Source organism: Falco punctatus, assembly GCF_963210335.1.
Source record: "Falco punctatus genome assembly, chromosome: 3".
NCBI classification, from domain to species: Eukaryota; Metazoa; Chordata; class Aves; order Falconiformes; family Falconidae; genus Falco; species Falco punctatus.
In genome coordinates, this window is record NC_137582.1 from 69,719,294 (window position 1) to 69,739,420 (window position 20,127).

At 37.5% G+C, this 20,127-nt stretch overlaps 2 protein-coding genes across 14 annotated transcripts in view; one reads left to right on the forward strand and one right to left on the reverse strand.

Annotated features, from left to right (window-relative positions):
* ZNF236 (zinc finger protein 236) overlaps nucleotides 1-13,255 on the forward strand; it is a gene marked incomplete at its 5' end in the record, with an annotated part of 96,124 nt that extends 82,869 nt beyond the window's left edge. For all 9 annotated transcript variants that reach the window (XM_080378516.1, XM_080378520.1, XM_080378518.1 and 6 more), the window contains 3 exons: nucleotides 2,716-2,845; nucleotides 7,734-7,910; nucleotides 8,340-13,255. In XM_080378516.1, the coding sequence (XP_080234642.1) occupies nucleotides 2,716-2,845; nucleotides 7,734-7,910; nucleotides 8,340-8,467 (435 nt within the window). In that variant the 3' untranslated portion in view covers nucleotides 8,468-13,255. The remainder of the gene's footprint in view (nucleotides 1-2,715; nucleotides 2,846-7,733; nucleotides 7,911-8,339) is intronic.
* Nucleotides 9,634-20,127, reverse strand: part of MBP (myelin basic protein) — a 122,634-nt gene continuing 112,140 nt past the window's right edge. For 4 of the 5 annotated variants that reach the window (XM_080378532.1, XM_080378533.1, XM_080378531.1 and 1 more), the window contains exons 5-9: nucleotides 18,563-18,670; nucleotides 18,032-18,067; nucleotides 17,416-17,448; nucleotides 16,329-16,454; nucleotides 9,634-13,789 (exon numbers count right to left, since the gene is read on the reverse strand). In XM_080378532.1, coding sequence (XP_080234658.1) covers nucleotides 13,733-13,789; nucleotides 16,329-16,454; nucleotides 17,416-17,448; nucleotides 18,032-18,067; nucleotides 18,563-18,670 — 360 coding nt within the window. In that variant the 3' untranslated portion in view covers nucleotides 9,634-13,732. The remainder of the gene's footprint in view (nucleotides 13,790-16,328; nucleotides 16,455-17,415; nucleotides 17,449-18,031; nucleotides 18,068-18,562; nucleotides 18,671-20,127) is intronic. The other variant, XM_080378535.1, reaches the window with a different exon arrangement.

The window sequence follows — 20,127 nt, forward strand, 5'->3', positions numbered from 1 at the left end:
AGCGTTGATCTCCTTGAGGACAGGAAGGCTCTGCAGAGACAGCTGGACAGGCTGGACCGATGGGCTGGGGCCAATTGTATGAGGTTCAACAAGAAGAGCTGGCAGAGAATGACCTGGGGGTGCTGGTCGACAGCCGGCTGAATATGAGCGGGCAGTGTGCCCAGCTGGCCAAGAAGGCCAATAGCATCCTGGCTTGAAGATTTTCTCTATATCCTGTACAAACCAAATCCATGATTTCTGATGATGAAAGTCAAAATGAATCTACCAAATTGCCATTTTTGTTTACTTTTTGTGAGGAGGAGGATAGGATGTTTTAAAGAGAAAAGAAAGTTTAATTTACTCTTTGGCCATCAATTGTCCTAAAACAATTTCTGCCTCTTCATCAAAGTCCTCATTAAGGTGTTCCATAACATCAGTTGTGGGCAGCTTTAACAGGAAGTTTGGTAAAGATAAATGAAACCACAGGTTTTGGCTTAGGATTTTGGGAAGAGTTCAGTGATCTCTTAATGGCTTCATTTTGTACTGATGGTATTTGGGAAATCACCAAAACTATTAAGAACGCTGCCAAACTTCAGGCTTTCCAGAAAAAAAAAAAAAAACAACGGTAAGAGGTAAAGGTATACCAATGTTTAGGTGCTGGTACTTAATTGTATTTGTTTTTTCAAAAGGCATCAGTACCAGCGATTTTGCAATTACCCGCAATGTAAAAAATTTTCGGTCCAGTGTCTTTGGTTCCCCTTCTGGTGTTGGAGACTGCCCTAGTGTTACATCTTCAGAGAGGAGAATCCTAAGACATACAAAGCAACTAAACTGTCTGATTCTGTATTGTTAGATAATGGAAGTACCTGCAGGGTGACTGTAGATAGTAAATAAAGCATGGACATCATTCCAAGATGAAAATAGAATAAGGTTTTGATATTATTAAAACAACGGAATGAAACAGACTCTTTATTGCCGTACTTTCAGAGGTGGTTACAATTAATGTTTCGAGATTTGAAAGAGTTGCATAGCAATGCACGAGAAGCAGGGGTAAAGAGCCTTTTCATAGAAGACCTCCTATTCTTATCTTCTGATTAGATAATGCTCATTTGGGACCTCAAGATAATTTCTATCTGAAAAATACGAAAATTACACAAACTTTTAAAATGTGAACAATCAAAGAAATACATTTAAGTGTGTCTATAAAGAAGTGCTTGCACTTCAGAGCATTGTATTCCCATGAACAATTTTCAAAAGCGTGTATTTTATAGCGAAAGTATAAGGGACTGGCAGATCAGTGGAACAGAATTGCACCACAAACTGTTTCTTCAGAGAGAGGTGACTCAGGAAGTTTTACAGCAGCTATCTGGATGCACTCCTGTTTCCTTTCAAGTAGAAAATGGGGCATGGGGATTGTTGGGATTTTGGGGTTGGGGTTGGTTGTTTTGGGTTGGATTTTTTTGTGGTGGACAGAAAGAAGCAGTCAGTTTCACATAATTTGTCTAGAGTAGGTCATAGCATGCTTCCTCCATTTCAGTGCTTCAGGAGGTAACTAACAAGATAAAAGCAAAAGATTGTCTTCAGCTAGGCTGTGGTTTGTGGATCTCTCTGTGCTTTTCTGAGAACACATTATTTTGCTACAATACCATATTATTATAATTACTATGATAGTAATATTCTTCCCTGTTACTGTGTTGCTGATTTTCCAGTGAAAACAGATCCTGCAGACACAGTTTGCTTCAGTTCATGGAGTGAGGAGTAGGACTTCATAGACATCAAGAAGACTTGTTGTTTAGGCGTGGTAAAGACTAATTAATAGTCTGGTCTGTAATAAATAGACTAGAAAAGAACGTTCACATGCCTCTTAGAAAGTGAACAAGTACTCACAGTACTGTTTCGCATACAGTTTGTGATTAGATTTTTAAATTAAATATGTTTGTATTTGCTTTCTTTTGTAATCTGAATTGTATGTTGGTATTAATAAAGAGATTTAAATGAAGAAGTTAATAGATAACATAGGATACTCCTTTAAATTTGCAGAACTGATGTGTCCAGCATCAGTGAATTAAAAACACTGAAGTTAGAACTGTTATTAATGTTTCTTCATAAAGACAAAACATGCGATACCCTCCCTCTGCTTTTTTACCTGTCAGGACCTTAGTCATTCTTTTTTAATTTTTTTTTATTAATTTAAGAGTTCATTGTGAAGTGGTTCTGATTGCACGTTGACATAGTGCAGCTCTGTGTGTGTATGTTTTGATAGTCCCCTCTTTGAGGCCTCTAGTAGGATTAACTGTGTCGGGCGAGGTGGGGAGGTGGATACTGTGGACGGGAGGGAAGAAATCAAATATTAACTTAGAATAAAGAGTTGTCCAGAATGAATGTTTGTAAGTGAATAAAGCATTTCAAGAGAGCTGGGGTTTCGGGGTTTTTTTGGTTTTGCTTCAGATAATTAGTGGAGGGACTAAGTAATGCAAAAAAAAGTAATGCATAGAGTTACTGACAGAGGTTTTGAGAAATGTAAGGATAGCACTGCTTCAGCCTTACAAAGAGTTTATATGGAAAGATAGTCTCTCATTTAAATGAAAAAGCAGGCTTCCATCTTCTTCCAGCTTATCTGCTAATTCTCTGCTTTTCTGAGATTCTCTGCTTTTGTCTCCAAGTGTGATTGTATTTCTATGTTCAATACTGAAGTTTTTTTACATGGTCTGATACCTATTTTCTGTACTGGCTTAGGAACACATGCAAACCCATCAGGCTGGACCTTCACTGAGTTCCCAGAAGCCTAGAGTGTTTAAGTGTGATACTTGTGAAAAAGCTTTTGCTAAGCCGAGTCAGCTGGAGAGACATAGTCGCATTCACACAGGTAACACTAGATACTATTTTTATCTTGCAAGATTTTATCATGAATATGTAGGTGTTATTTTTGGAGTCCTTGTTTGTGGGTTTTGGGTAACTGCATTTAAGTGTCAACTTAAGCTTTAAAAACCCCAAGTAAATTTCTAACCCAAATTGTTTAGAAATTAAAATGAGGAACAGCAGAGATGTCAGAAACTGTGAGAAACTCTTTAAAGCCAGAACATCATGCTTCACTAAGCTTCTCCGTATTTTGGGACTGGCAATACTGACTGCAACAGTAATGTGATCGCATGAGCTTGAATCTAAGTTTGTCAGTCTTTGAAACAGATTAATGATAGGATATTTTAAAGCATTGTGTAAAGTGGTGTTAAGAGACTGAGTATGATTGTTTTAGGAGGTGGATATAGGAGAATGTGCAAATGAGTGGGTGTGCTCAATGACATTAATTAAGGGACAGTCAAGTGCTGATACTGACAGCTGTACGCAGTGCTTCATTGCCATTGAACTAATTTGTTCATTTGTTTCTAGTACCAGTGCTTTTGATTTGTTGTGGCCTTTTCTGCTTGATTATTTTCTTCAACTGTCACTTTATAAAAAGACTATACTGACTTCTAGGGAGCACACATTTTCTGTGATAAAAGTGCTTTTCAGGTTGCAGCTTCTGCCGTACTACAAGTTAAGAACTGTACATAGGATAACCCAGCTGCCTCCCCCTTTCCCTTCTGTATCTTAGTTAAGAACAGTGTTCTGAAGAACGTGATTTCTAAATATAGGAGTCAATTCTCCGAAATAACTTCTCTCTTTTCCATACCACTACCAATAAAGAGCTGTCATGGCCGCTAGAGTTAAAAAGGACAGGGGAAAGTTATCTGTGTTGATGCTAAGCTGTAGCGGACCAAGGAATTTGACTGGATGTGCTATAGTGTAAGACTCCCAAAGCTTTCTCTTTCCCCAGTGTCAGCTTCTGGTGGTTAGCTTTTGATTGCTTTTTGTGCAAAGTTCCTAATCTCTTCCTTTCAGTTATCTTGTTAACCCTGTCATTACTCCTTGGTTAGCGTCACTTGCTGGTCTTGCAATGGTAGTTTGAATTTCATTTTTGAATGGACCTTCACATTACACCCTCAGATTCAGTGTTGTAGTTTTTAGTATTGCATCTCTGAGGTACAGACTTGCCTGTATATCCGAGCATCTTGTGCATGCTGGCATTTTGTGCATCAGAACTTTCTTTTCTCTGGCTTTGACAAATGCAATCTTATATAAACACACACACACTCTCACATGCTTTCTACCATGCTGTTTCATATGTATGAAAGGGATGTAAATGTTTGTTCAGTGGTATCTTTGAATTCTTTTTATGTGTCTGTATGACATCTGATAGGCTGTTGATGTCTTGGGACCACTGCTAGTATTGATAATGTACATTATCTTAATGTGTCCCTATATACTTGTCCATCTGTTAACTTCTTTTTTCTTATGTGACGTTTATGGCAAGTTCTTAAAGGTAGGGTCTGTGTCTTTGCTTTTTTTTTTCATGAAGCAGTTAATATGGTGGAGTGTCAGTCGATCTCTAACGCTGTGTACTGTGATGTTACCAATAGTAAATGATAAAAAGGGTTTCTGGGGAAGATGGGGGGAAAAAAGTAGATGAAGCTAAAAACATGTTAAGATTTCCACGGGCTAGGAAACCGCTTGAACTTCCTGTATAGCAGTGGCCATATAGAAGAGTCATTGTTAGGTGATGGATGACGCTGTCTTCCATTAGGCTTAACGTAGTTGGTACTTACCACTGCACATAAGCAGATTCTGAAACATAACTAGTCAAGACAAGGTCATGCTTTTTCTGTCTGTGCTTTCTCACTGGCTTTTGCAGTGTATCATGAGTGTATCATTTGCAAAGGAATTAATGTAGTCTGATACTTGATTTATCATGGAAAAAAAGAAGAATTGGAGAATAATCAGTGATTCCAAATGTTTGTAGATTAATTGGATCATGCCTATACAAGGTGCAGCCTACTGTAGCATTTTTTTATTTGTTCTGGTAAAATGAATTTGGCTCATTTCAGTTGCCTAATTTAGCACATAGTTTGTTTACTGTCAGAGGTCAAGTAGGAGCAGTAGTTGCAAGAGCTGTTGCACCTGATTTACACATGAGCATTTGAGCTTTGAGGCACTAGGGTTTGCTAGGCAGCTGAAAGCCAGAGAGGTCTCAGGTCATTGCCCTGACTTTTTTTTCCCCACATTTCATTTAGTTGCTGACAACTCTAGCAGGAAAGGATAGGCGATTGGATAGAGAGGATTCATGAACTTGGTAAATTCATAGTTTGAGTTCTTTTGCTAAGCAAATTGGGAGATTTGGGAATCCTAAGAGCAGGTTTAGAGTTGCAATGGGAAGGCATGGATAGGTAGGAGACATTACTGGGCATAAAAAGCAGGTGAATGTGGATGATTGTATTGCTGCGAAGGGTTAAGATCCTTGTGTATCAAGTTGTGAAATACTGCAATGTGGGTGATACGTATTGGCTGTGGCAACGAGAGTATTGCAACAGGAGGGAAAGTTTTCAGTGCAAGTGTGATAGGATAGACTTTAATACTAGTGGCTGGGCCATCGACTTTCAGCAAAACTTAAGTTCTTGTAAATAAGCAATAACTCTTGATAAGGGTAATGGGTATTTGCAGCTGATTGCCAGCTAGCAGCATTCATTGTTGATCGATTGCTGCTAGTTGCAAGTACTGTACTATGGGTGTGTGTAAGCATGTTCTGTAAGGGGTTCTTGAAGGTAGTTTCTTATCTGAGTATGGGAGGAAACTAATCGGATATACTAGAGCTGCTTTTGTGTGTTAGGGGTCTCTGCTGACCTGTGTATCCTCATCTGACAGGATAACTGTTTATCTTCCCTTCACCCCCTGCCTCAAGAGAAATAGTGACTGCTCTTCCTGAGGGTAAAACTGAAGAAGGCAAACAGCAGAGCTGCTTTGTGGTTATTCTGCTTTGTGGTAGAAAGGAATATTCTGGTCGTACTTGGGGCAGGAAAAGAGAGGCAGGAATTACAATCCAGGGAGATCAAAAGTATTTACAATTCCCCAATAACTTGCTTTCTGCATAACTGACTTAAATAATACAGACTTTAAAAAAAAAGCAATGTTCTAGTTAAGAGTGTCACAAAATAATCCAAAAGCAGGAAAGAAGGGCAGTTTTCCTTTTTCCTGCTTTGATTCATGCTGCCCATTATAATAGGCGCAGAGCACTTCAGGAAGGCTGGGAACAGAGCAGAGTCCCTTTATGTGTAAGTTTCTCATGAATCCGCACCATCGTAGGAAAAATTCTTTCTGTTTTGGAATGACTTGTAATTTACTCAGTAAATCCTCAGATATTTTTGGGTGTCTTGTACTTGGGTGCTCGTGTGCTAGGAATGCCCACAAACTGTAACAGTCCTTGCTAAATTAATTTTATATTACTGTTGTCTGATGTTGAAACAGCAAGTCAATCTGTATGATAGCCATTCTTTCAGAAGATAATATTCTTTTAAAAGAAGTCCCTTAAGGTCAAAGGAGTGAAAATGTGCTACATAGAAGTTTTTAGATGGGTGCTGTTACATAAAATATGATAAGAAAGGCTTACATAAAATAAGAAATCTAAACTGATTTGCTTTCTTAAAGCTATGATCATTGTGAGAAAGTGTGATTTCTATTTTGATTAAACATTTTTGACTATTTCTAATGGGCAATAACTACTGAATCAGTGGCCAGAAGGTAAACACACTGAATAAACCTCTGAATAGCTCTAAATACCTAGTAAATTCAGATTTATTAGTGAAAAGCAGTTTGAAGAAATGTTGCCAAAATTAGAGGGTAGAAAATGCTTCTAGTCCTAGCAAAGCGCCATGTGGTAATGCATTACACACCACCAAAAAAGTGTTCATCTTAACAGAATGGAAACCTGGAGTCAAAAGTATCTGAGGAAATGTAGAATTTACTTTAAACTAGTTCATTGTTAACAAAAGTAGAACACTTTTGTGATTTAAAGGACCTTTTATTAATTGCCTGAGAAGTTACATTTAGCATGGAAGCTATGGTGCATATGGGGACACTAATATATATGTAATGAAGGAAGAGAGAAATTGGTCCTTTAAGGAAAACAGTGGAAAAGTATTTGTACTGCTGCTTGTGTGTTACTGTGCTAACTAAATAGCAAAGTGTATTTTTAAGTTCAGAAGGTGCTTTTAGAAGTCCTTAATGACATATAGCAATGTGTCTTGTGTTATGTTCGAGGTTGTGGTGTAGTGTTGAAGTAAAGGTCTGGTTTTGCAAAGTACGTATTTTAAAATTGTGAAGTATTTTTATAATGAATATGTTGTTGAGTTTATATTTAGAAATCAGTAATTTTCTGGCAGATTTGGAAGAATATGCCTGCTTTGGTAAGATATGGGAATCACTAGTAGCTATTGGCATAGGAGGCCACAGATCCCATATAGAATTACCAGAACTTTTACTCTTAACACATTTGAATTCCTAGTTTCTCAGAGACATTAGCTTTGTTAATTCTAGAACATTCCCTGTCTGAGTTATTCTCAAAGGCGTAAAAAGGTCATGGTTCCCTTGAGCAGAAAAGTCAAACTGGTAAACTAATTTTCTGCACCTCATATGTTTTACTTAGGTAATAAATTGGGTAGGAAAGATAGCAATATCAGAGGTTTAGGACTTACATAAGTATTCTGAAATTTAATTTGGGAGGTTCTGATGATGAGGAGGAGCCATAGCGCTGTTTTGAGAAGGTCTCAAAGAAAAAGTTCATGTCTACTTAATTTCTAGGTAATCTTGATGATTTTTACTGAATTATGAACTATGTTTTCATGTTGAAGTGACAAATAATTAAATACATTCTTCTCTTCCATAAGGGGAACGGCCATTTCAGTGTACACTATGCGAAAAGGCTTTTAACCAGAAGAGTGCTCTTCAAGTCCACATGAAAAAGCACACAGGAGAGAGGCCTTATAAATGTGATTACTGTGCAATGGGATTTACACAGAAAAGCAATATGAAGCTGCATATGAAACGGGCTCATGGTTTTACTGGTATGTAGCATAATGATAGTAATGGTGAGTGCAGGAAGCCATATGCTTTACTAGAAAGCACAAAACACCTCCTTTAAGTTATTGAGCAATTAGGGACTAATAGCCAAAGACCAGAGTCGATGAGCTAGTAGTTGCACATGCAACCCAAAAAGCAGGTTGAGACAGAGCTTGGTTATTGTTCATGGTTCCTTGTTTTTTATGTGGAGCTCTGTAGTATAGAAATACAAAGTTCAAAACCTATTAAAGGCAATCAGTTATGTGGGGGGGGTTTAACTTTTCAAAGAGCGTCTAATGAATTTGCAGAATCTGAAGTAGCTGTGTAATACCTTTCTCAGTATGTTTCCTTTATTCCCAAGTGCTATATTTGCATTTTTCTTACACTATACGTCAAGTCATTCTCACTCATCTTTTTGTCTTGTACTTTGGTAGGTCCTGTACAAGAGCCTACTAGTCATCAAGAACAAGAAGGGGAAGATATTAGTCGTGCTCTGAATTTAGAAGAAGTGGTACAAGAATCTTCAAATGAATGGCAAAGTATAGGCAATGTTTTTCGATGACACCTTAAAATTTGAAAGATAAAAATGTTTCTGGGACTCAAATTTCTCAAAACAAGTTTTCAGAAAAGTAAAAGATGGATCTTACAGTTAAAGCTTGAAGCATTGAAAATATTAACAATAGAATAATATATTATAGGGTTTTTAATTATTTACAGAAAAATACCTAAAACAATCGTTCTTTTTTTTAAGCTTGTAGAATATTGGGAAAACATCATTTAATCTGTGCTAAGTTGTCTGTGAATCAGTGAACTCAGGTAATACTGTGTACAGTTTCATCTTCTAATTCACAGCCAGTATATCTATTTGAAAAATAAACTGGAACTTTATATCAGAATACAATGATTCCCATTTTTAAAGGAGGTGAGGAATAACTTCATGGGAAAACCATGAAACTGTTGGTCAGCTTTTTTTTATGTGTTTAAAAAAATAATTGAGGTTGGCAACAAATTGTTACAGAGCAGATGCATGCAGTATGAAATAGTTTGGGGTTTGGGTTTTTTTTTTTACAAGGCACAGGAAAATGTTTTATTTCTGTTGTAAGCTTTTTTTTAGTACACTTGAGAATTTGTTGAAAAAATAAAATGCCATGAGCTTACGGCTTTTCTTGAGTTAAACTCTTGAGAGAGGGAGCATGTTCATTTCCATTCCAGCCACAGAGGCTATTTGCTAGTTTTTACATTAAAAGTCTGGAGTTTTAAACTCAGCAATGAATTATTTAAAGAGAATCCAAACTACAAGAGGTTCCAGTGAAAGCCTCTTGTTTGCTGTATTGGATCAGCAGGTACATATCTCGGTATCTGTGGAAAACGCAGCCATATACTAAATCTGGGAAGTAAACATACAATTTTGTGTTAGCGATGAGAAAGTTAGATGCACACTAGGTCACCTATATTATACAATATTCCCCAGTGCTGTAAGCAGTTATTTCAAATGGGTAAATTCCTCAATATTTTCTTTGTGAATTTTGGATATATGTTACTTTTATTTGTTGTTGTATAAATCATTGTTTCAGCAAAACTACCTAGTTGACCAAGTAATGCTTTGAAAGGTGCCACTTGTTTATTCATAACAAAGAAACACTGGAGTAAAAACATAGTCATCTTTTAGACATTCCAAAGACAGAAGCTTTTTTCTTATTTTTACCTTGTTCTTTTGAATTTTATTTATATGTTACATATATATAGATATATATATGTGTGCTTGTATATGTATATATATATTTAAAGTTATATGAGCCTCTGTGTGGCTGATCAGTATATTTTGTAAATACTAATCCCAGTTGCAGGAAGTTCATCTTTTCAGTTTGCCGCAAGTACTTCTAGGTCAGTGGTGGATTTGTTTACTATAATACAGAGCTGGATTTTAATTTACCTTCTGAAAGATAATTGCTCTCAGATCCAAAAAGCCCTTTTCTGTAAATTTTGTCTATACTTTGTCTATGATACAAACTAGTTCTTTCAGGTTGCTGAAGCAAGAAATCACTGTTGGTTTTGATAGGGCATCTCTTAATTCTTTTGTTAACTCTTTGGCATATGTATATAAGTAAAAGAGTTGGTGACATGAAAATAACACTTTTGTTATGTGGAATATTTAATTCAAAAACATGTTAAATAATATTACTTTTTTCCAAGTTCTGTTTCGTGTATTTTTTAAGCATTTGATCGTGGATTCTAGGAAATTCTAAAAACTTTGTCAGAAGTGCGTGACTCAATATTATATGTAAAGAATGTATATGAAGTCCTTCAAGCAGTGCCTTTCCTTCCAGACAGGCTATTAGTGTTTCAGCTCTTTAAGAAAGTCATTACATTTTACAATTGTCTGAAGGCATACTGGCCCCGTGGCATAAGTCCATAGTAAAACGTGCTGTGTTGCATGTACCATGTATGAAACCTTTTCCCTGTTCTTTGGGAGAATACCTATAAATGCACAGCAAAATTATTTGCTGTATAGGGGATGACACTTTGCAGAGGTTGCCAAATCGAGTGTGACCGAAGATGATTTACAGCTGGTCAGATCCAGTTGCAAATCCATCCTTCATGACGGGAACATGATTCCTGAATGTTTGAAAGCTAGTCTGCTCTAGCTGTGATTGCTTTACCAGCAAATAAAAACTGGTGGTTGATAACTTAATGAGCACATGCTAAAAGCAGATCTCATGAGTAAAACGATGCTCTTTTGAGATGGTCACTTCTCAAAGTGTTATGTCTTGATTAGAGGCAATGAGTGTGTGTTGTAAGTCTTGGAAGTGTTAAATAAGCGGTACGAGTTACAGAGCCAACGGCCGTTTTCCCTGAATTCAGTTTGCTACTCCTCCAGCACTTGGAGTCCTGTCAGTTACAGTAAGTAGACTTTTAAAAAACTCTTCTGTAACACAGTATTGGATTTGCTTCCCTGCATCCTCCCCCCCCCACAAACTTCAAGAATTCATTCTGGAGTATACTGACATAGAAGTTTTCATAGCTTATGTTCCTTGGTAAGATTGAGTTGGGGGTTTTCAAAGCAGTGTATCTGTTGATGTTCGGTACAAATACAGAAACTGTGTCCGATGGGTTGATAATCTCAAAATACCACTAGATGCATTTTTTTAGGAAGCAGAAAGAACTTTTGTTCTAAGGCCTGTTTGAAGAATCACACTGTACAGTGGGTAAGTGAATGGTGCTTAGGAATGCCTCTGTTCTTTCTGGTTTGATGCACTAGTAGGCTTATGCTGGCTTCGGGCTTTTTGACTTGTGTGGACTAAAGTATTTCTTTCGGTTTATGTCCATTCCTTCAGTACAAGAAATAGTGCTCCTAGTACTGGTTGTGCTCCTAGTACTCATGCATTCTTGTTTCAGGAAAAATCCTGTGCTTAGGAATTAAATACCCATTTAAGCTGCTGTTTTCCAGCAAAGCTACTAGTAACTAATTAAAAGAATAAATTTCAATCTTAAGTTTTAATCTCTTTTGAGAGAACTGTGTTGGTAAAATAATGCTTTAAAGTACCATACATTTTCTTCTATAGGAAGTAAATCCAAAAAAGCCACTTCCAGCCTGTGGAAAAGATGACTGGGGGGAAAGCTGAGTGATGAAGGAGAGGAAGAAGCTTTGAATAAGTTCTGTAGTTCTGCAGTGCGGTAGTTTGAAAAATGTATTTCTTGATATTTTTTTTAATATTAAATATTCTTTCCATTTTTGAAGGCTGCTTTAAAAAACTTGATTTTTACATAATCTGTTCAAAGAAGATACTTTGTGCTATACTTGTTTATGAAGTGCAGGATTTTGTCGTCTGTACATATGCCTTTCAATATCCACCTGGCTTTTAGCTGCCACTCCACAAAGACACTGGCTTCCCATAAATCTTGCATCATATTTTCAGCCTTGGGGGCCATACTAAGTCACCAGCAATGTCACTAGAAGCCTGTGTGCAGGCAACTGGGTCCTACAGTGTCATTTTCTAGTATCACAACATAGTTCTTAAATCGTGGGGGAAAAGCACCCACCACCACAGAACTTCATCAATATGATCTCTGCTGTAAAAGACAAAACTGGTCCAAGTTTCATTTCAAGTTGATTACTTTATTTCAATAATGAATATTTTTAAGAGCTGTGTTCCTATAAGAACAATATGTATTCAAATTAAATCAACTATTACGTTGCAGAGTATACATCTGAATGAAGCTACAATAGAAAAATAAACATAGCAACCAATATAGGTAATAGAAGATGTAATACATGTGTGTATGCCTAATAATTTTGGTGGTTTTGTTTTCTTTAGTTTCTATGTAGTTTCTATTCTCTCATCTTCCATTGCTTCATACTAATGGACACTGATTTAAACCTACAATAGATTTAGATGTGAAATGCAATTAACATACATATTTATAGGTAACTTTTACTGGGTACTTATTAGGAATGCAGTTTCAACCTGGGAAGCATTAACTGTAGTCTACAATGCATGGGCTAAAACTAAAAAAAAATAAAATAATTAATCAGACACTTAGATGACAGCTTGAAGAAACAGTAAGTTTAAGTAATAAAACAGTGCAATTCAGAAGAGCATTTTATTTCCCTAGGTGTGGTTGGAAATACCATTGCCACACATTCATTTTAGTAATTTGTGAACAATTAATATCTAAGTCTAACTCAGCTCTAATTTATTTCTATAAGGCAACTACAGTACAACAGTTAAATGTTCACAGTAGTTTACTATGAGTTTGGTGCACTGCCCTTAATAGGTATCCAGATGCTACTTGGGCAACAGATGAGCTGATCAAAAATAACGCTGCTGCAATACCAAGAGAAAGATCTGCAATGCTAACCTGAGATGTGCAGGACTATCTGAGATATCAATACTGAAGGGCTCTCTTTCAGAAATTAGACTTACTTGTTTATATATTTATTTACTTGCTTATTGTACTGCAAAGTTAATGCTGTTGCAGCAGAGTTTGTGTGAAGCACCAGTGACGTCCAGTGGTCATTTGTGCAATCTTAGATGTTTCTTCTCTGGGAATATCCCTTGTTTCTTAACATTAGTCTAACTCAAATTTGAAATCCTCTTTCTCTCCCTCATCTGCTCATAATTCTAATGGTTTGGATGCGATGAGCAATTCATGGTATGGAAAGAATTTCCTTATTACTATCGCTCCGCTCTGTATTGATTCTACAACATCTGCCCCCTCCCACACTTCACGTACCTTGAACTCCCAATGTTTGGTAAACCTTTCCATGACTGCCTAATCCTGTTATAAAAATAAATTATTCTGTGAGTGAGAGAAGGAAGATTAAAACAAAACAAACAAACAAAAAAAAGTATTTGGATAAACAGTCCTTACAACTTCTGCACATGGTAGATTTTTTTTTTAGCAGCAGTGTCTCAGAAATCCATTAACAGCAGTGCTCAGTATCCAAGACATTAGCTCTTTATTTGTAGTTCTGATATTCACTAAAACGAAACCAGAAGACTTGAGCTCAGATTAGGTGCTTGGGAGAAATAACGAAGTCCAGCATACAAGTTAGGGTATCCTGAAGAGGAATGAGTTAAGTCAGAGATCTTGTTACTTCACATAAAATAAGGAAAACATCTAGTAAAGCTACTTTTTGTGTTCCTTTCATTCAACTGTTGGTCAGGGATTGCCAATAGAAGTTTGTATAATCTACTGCATGCAGAACCTAATTGGCATTAAGTAATGGATTGCATCTATCTAGATAATTGTTGCAGCTGTTATTAATTTTAAGGCAGTTACATTATGAAGCAGAGTACATGATCCTCGATGACATCTTAGAGCTTCAGCGCCTAGCGACTGGTGAACCAGACCGCGATCCAGGTCGGGACCCAGAGCCTCCCTGTGGAGGGAAAAACAGAGTTAAGTTAATGAAAAGGTACTGTATAATTTGGGGCTATAAATCAAAAAACATCAATCTGTAGTATGAAAAAATTGTAAACGTTACCTAGTGAGGATGGCTTGCAGTGGCCTCTAGTGTATTGCTAAATATTACTGGAATTTTCACTTCAAGGAGATGATCGCTTTTCATGTATTTTCATACAGGATTAACTTACCCTCATTAAATCTCTCATACTGGGCTAGAGTGTCATGAATTATTTGAAGGTACATGTTCTTATTCAGGCCTTCCTAATGAAAGCAATTTATTTGCTTGGACAGCTTGGAAATTTTCATTTTTATGGCTACCCCCGAAAACTGTGTACGCTTCAAATAAACCAAACGAACACCAAAACCAAAACCTCCAGACCTTGCGCACAAGTTGCAATAGTCTCACATCTGAAAGAACTGAAGTATAGTAATTGTATTCTGTAATATTTATTAGGGTAAATTGTTTATGTGTTATATCAACATGAGTCTTGTATGGAAAGCTCAGGCGCAAATACAAACAAACCCTAAGATGAAGGGCTGAAACCTCTCCTATTTTTACAAATAATAAGAAAACATCAAACTAGGAAAAAAACCCCACTTGGTGACGGTTCCTAAACCTGCAATTAAGGAAAGCCCTACAGCAGTTTTATAGCAAAGATGATCCAGACTGAAATTCTGGTGCTTCATTTTTAGTTCAGCTCAGGCTCGCTGGGCATCTTTTCCCATAGCTTTAGCAACTCTCTAGAGAACTTGAACAACATGTTTAATGACTACAAATGTGAGATGGTGTGGTAATTGTTACTGTAATCAGCTGATGACTGAACTTCAAAAAAATTAAGCATGGGTGTACTTTGGGGGTGTACTTTTGGATTTTGTTTTCTTTATATTCTTGTCATGTTTCTCCCTCCTTAGTTTTACTGAGCTGTTTCAAGGAAGATTTAGTGTAATCCATGAGGTAATTGGCTTTTTTTTTTTCAAAGTTATCTTAAAGATTGGATAACTTTTTTTATTGTGAAAGACTGTAAAAGGTATAAAGAAATAGTTACTAATGTATCTTGCTATAAACAATGAGTCTAAATGAAACGGGCCTGAATAAATCTGATACGAGTTCCAGAAGTTACAATGGCTCAGAAAAGGCTATCTCAAAAGTAGAACTGGTATATGTATACCATCATATATATATAAATGCAAGCTAAAATAGTTGTGATGGTTATGTTAAGAAGACGCTGTTAAATTTTTGGGGAGATTATTATCAGATATTTTGAGATGTTTAAAAGAAATTTTACCAATATTGTCAGTATATAGCCATGGTATTGTTGATGAATCGGAACTCCACTAAAAAGCTGCAAGTGCACAGTGTGAAAACTAGACTTACAAGGTAAATGTGTGATTTCCACCTGGGCCTCTGAAGAGCTCATTCCTTTTCTTAAATTGCAACATAAGAATTCTTACTACCTTCTTCAAGTTTTCAAGCCGTCACTTGGTGCTGCAATATGTTTTAAAAAGAGCTCTACAATGAGAGATAGATACCCTAAAGCATGTATGAGACAAAAATGTATTTTTGCTACAGGTGAAGTGCTGTTATGTCTCCTGTCACAGAGAAGAGCAGTAAGTGTCTGAGGTGATCAGCTCTGCTAATGGGACCTCAGACCTTCTGCCCAAAGGTTAAGATTACTGCCGATTATGTTCTTCGCGTGCAATTGGTATACTAACTGATCTGCTACGAGTGAGTGCTTCGCTACCTTTGAGCAAAATACAGTCTTATTTAAAGTAACTGCTAGTGGATATGATGTGCTTTCCATTTGTCTTTTTCCTGACATAGAACATGAAAAACCCTCACAACTGACCTTTTTTTCCTGTTCTGTTTTCATTTGTAAGCTGGGGCAGGGAGCTGGAAGTGCCACGACTCGAAATGGTGGACTGAACCAGAGTAATGATAATTTGACCAAATGTTTCTTTTTCATATGATGCAGTTTTCTAATTTGCATGATGATGTGCTGTCACAGCTCACTGCACTTGACTCAATAGCAGCTCTCCCACTGGGGTGGGACCAAGCAGGGACTGCTGAAGTTGTTACTGCGTCTCAACCAGATGCATGTCCAGCCCTGCCCTGTGGCACCATTCTGCAGCTTACCAGTTGGCTTTCATTATCACTGTTCTAAATAATCTAGCGGCGGCAGCAGCAGCAGCAGTGTCACCTCACGCATCTTCTGTGTTCTGGGTCGTTTGTGAATTTAGGAACAAGGCAGATCCTGGTGCAGGTCTTTATGGGGCTTTGTGGACTTACCTCCTCTCCTGATGGTAAGTGACTGTGTGGTTTTTACCTTTGATTCCTATCAAAGTAAGTAGCTACTAGGCCATGAGATAACCTTCTGGTTTATCCGTGCAAATTTAGTTCCTTCAGAAGCCTTAAGGAAATGCAGTTCTTTCAAACATGGCAGGTTCTGGAGAGGTTTGGATTCTTTTTCTGGGACTCAATTTTTGTACTTACGGTAAGTTGAATTGTACTTTACCAGTTTAAAGATTCTGGAAAGAGTGCCCTGGCCCTCATGATAGGATCCCTTGTGTCCCTTGTGAGCAGATTTATGCTCATAGAATTTTCCGCTTCCTCCATATCCTGGCTTGTGTCCTTCACCACCCTGCAAAGATAGATTTTCAGATATATATTGCAAATTATCACATTCAAATTATCATACGCACATTGTAATCTTTGCTGTTACTGCATTTGAGTGTTGCATTTCAATATTGGAGTAAAATCATCTTTTATGTAACAAGCAAGGATGAAGGAAGATGCTAGGATATTGTCTGAATACACTCAAATCTGAGGGAAGCACCAGTCTGTAAAAGACAAATTAATAATCCAAAAATGGATATTCAGAAGGTTAACCTGTGTGGCAAAACTTAAATGTTTCAATTTCAGGAGTTCTAAGATGTCAAACATGTTGGCTAATTTGTGTTCTGATCGTGAAATAAATGCTTGATGGCTTCAGGGCTTTAATATTTTGCCTTAAATTGCAAGCAATTTACATGTCCATCTCATATAAAATCAAACCTGTGGTAGAGAAGTAGAATTTAATTAGTTGTGAAATAACTGTGGGAAGAACTTATCTAATAACCGTTAAGGCAGATCGCTTCTTACTGAACGAGGTTGCAAGGAAAGGTGGGACAAAATACTTGAATTAGTGACAGCGTTAGTTTTGCAGACTTTACTGTTTAAGAGCTGTGGAATAAGTGCCCCTCTCATCCCAGGCCTCCCTCCCGTTTTTGACCTTCCCAGGAAAAGAAAAATGCAGCAGGTAAGTCTTCCAGGAGTCTTTAAGGCAAGAGAGCTTTGCCATGCAGTGGATTTTGCTCTCTTTGTGCTGAAGCAAAAGAAATTACCACTGCAAGGCTGTCAAGTTGCTGGATGAGAGCAAGCAACAAAATTACCATCTTAAAGTGCTGTGGGAGGAGGGAGGAAAGTCAACAGGAAAAGCAAAATAGCAAAACTGAGACAAAACAAAATTATCATGTTGCTGCAGCAGCTTGAGGCAATGGAGCAAGATACACTTTGGCCTGGTAAATAAAATGGCTGTTACTGAAAGCGCATTCATCACCTACCCAGCTAAATCTGGTGAGGGATAATCCTCTTCCCTGTACATGTAAGAAATAGAAATAATGACATGATGATCACTATAGAAGATAGCATTGGGGTGTACCATATACAGAAGAAGATGAAAATGCAGTAAAACCAATTAAATACTGGCCAGATAATGAGGCAGGAATGGAAACCAACAATGTTCAGTCATTCCATGAAACAAAAAAGGAAAAATTCTTCATTATAATAACAAGAACTGACTTCACTAGCCATGGCTTGTCAGTATAATGTACTTCAGAAGCCAGCTGAGCCTGGTTAATGTAAGGACAGTTCCTGGTGGGTGAGGGTCGTTTGAAAGCATTACCTATTATTAGTTTATTACATAAAGCAATCACAATATAAATTGGATCTAAAAATCCCTGTGAGTGGCTTTAATTTGTCATGCAGCAAGTCAGGAAGTATTTGAGGAAGAGAACCACGGCTTTTCTGTCTTAGTCCCTTACTTCAAATTTTCCCAGTGATAGCTCCAGATTTTTACTTGGTGCCATTGAAGAAAATGAATCAGGCTAGCGGTTGAATTGCTATAAAATTAGCCCACAAAAGATCTTGGACCGTGTTGCAGCCTCTGAAAATGCTTACCTTTGCTTGCATTGGGGGAGGTGTACGGGGTGAGACCTAAAAAGCAACACAAGAAAGTTGTAAAACCAAGGCAGAAATAAATGTAGGGAGTTATCAAGCCTTTTTCATACTATCTGTGAGTTTGTAGGATTAAGTGCTCTCTGAGCCATTGCACTGAGAAGCTACTCTTCCATTTCAGGCTTCGCCTAGAACACACAGGATTTTTGCCCGTTTTTAGACAGAAAATATTCCTTCATACAGGCAATGGTGAAGGTGCAAGGACAAAACCTGTAAATGCTGAAGCTGTATAATCGTAATAATGGTTGTTGAAATTTGACTACGGTGACAGAGGGCTCGCCCACTTTTTGTGCAGCATTTCAGCATTGCTCATGTTTCCAGGTAAAAATCATTTCTGTATTTGAACGAGCTCAAAGGCACGGTACAATTCACAAGGCTCAAAACAATGGCTAGTGCTTGGGGAGTGTTTGGTTACTGGTGGGTCCTAAAGAAAATATTTCATTTTAGTGCATAACAAGAAGCGAGGAGACTTACAATGTTCTTGAAGAAGTGGACTACAGGGTTGTCATCACCAGGCCGGCCATGCTGAGATCTCGGGGGGATGGACCCTACGTGGTGGCTAGCCCTGGCTGCATGTATATCCTGAAAAGCAGAATAGGCATATTGCCAGGTCAGCTAGGAAGGAAAAATAATCGATGACTGTACAAAGAGAAGAGTCATTTTCGCCAGGAATGAGGAGAAAAATGCCTTGGAAACCTACAGAGACTGCAACCTTAAAACGTAAGTGCTGTGAAGGAACATTTTTTTAATGCGATGGCAAACACAGAGTATGTATATGGACATATGTTGTGCATATCTGTGTGTGTGTGTTTTTAACATTGTGGCCCAGTGTGGAATTAAATCTGTTACTTGAAAGTTCTGATAACAGAAACTTTGTAACTTTCCTCCTTTCGTAAGTAAGATCATAGAATGTAATTTTGGAAATGAAACCTGAAATGGAGAAAAACTTATAATTATGTTGGGTCATTCTCCATGCAAGAGCCATAATGGATCGTGTATCACTTCTTAGTTCCCAGAGACTACATAACACTGGCGAACTGCCGAAGCAATGTTTTTTTTCTAAAATGAGGGAACCAAATGAGACTGAGGATACTTCCTATTTTCAGTAGGGCTTCCTGAGCAACACAAAAGTCCAGTAAGCAAAGGTAAAATAAGTAATAAAAATAACACATTTTGAATAGTGAATACCTTGACTGGTACTCAGAGCGTGATGCATCTGTTGCAGTGAAAATTAGTGTCAAAAATTCAGTGTACTTCCTGCTGTCTGGATGCAGTATGACAACGTTTAAAGAACTGTTGCCCAATGACTGACCCAATCACAGGCATCTGCACATTGTTGCAAATGTAGAGGCACAAGGCTTTATGTGCAGTGCAACAGATCTGACGTATGTTCAGTGGGGAACACAGAAGGTAGGAGAGAACGAAAGTAACAACAGTGCCACAGTGACTCTCTTAATGTAATGAATTCCCTGAGATTACAATGGTGATATAAATATCATGCAGATACTAAAAATTTCATTGGCCTCTAAAGATGAAATGGAAATCCCTAGCAAGACAGTAAATCACATAAGGAGTTCCTTAGCAGTACAAACTGAGTGAACATTTGACTGTAAAACAGTATGAACAGTTATTTAAAATAAATAGACTTTGTTTTCATCACATACAGAAAATCGTTGGTCAGCTTGCCTGGGGAACAGCTTAGTGTCACTGTCGGAGCGGGACTCCTGACTTCAAGTAAGCTAATATCTATAGGCTTTCAAAGATTTGAAGAGTCTCTTTGCACTTCAACTGAAATCTCATGCCACCAGTAGCTTTCAGAATGACCCCGACTGCCTCCAGCTAATACTGCTGAACATGGCTGCGCAGAGATTTACATCTTCTAAGGCTTTTGAAGTTCTAAGACTTTCCCATGAAACCACCTCGTGTTACTGCTCAAAGCTGCTACGTGGAAGTTTTATTTTTGAGTGGAGTCAGATCTTGTGATCTTACATGAATGAAATGGATTTATATTATGTTGGATCATTCAAAATGAAAGTAAA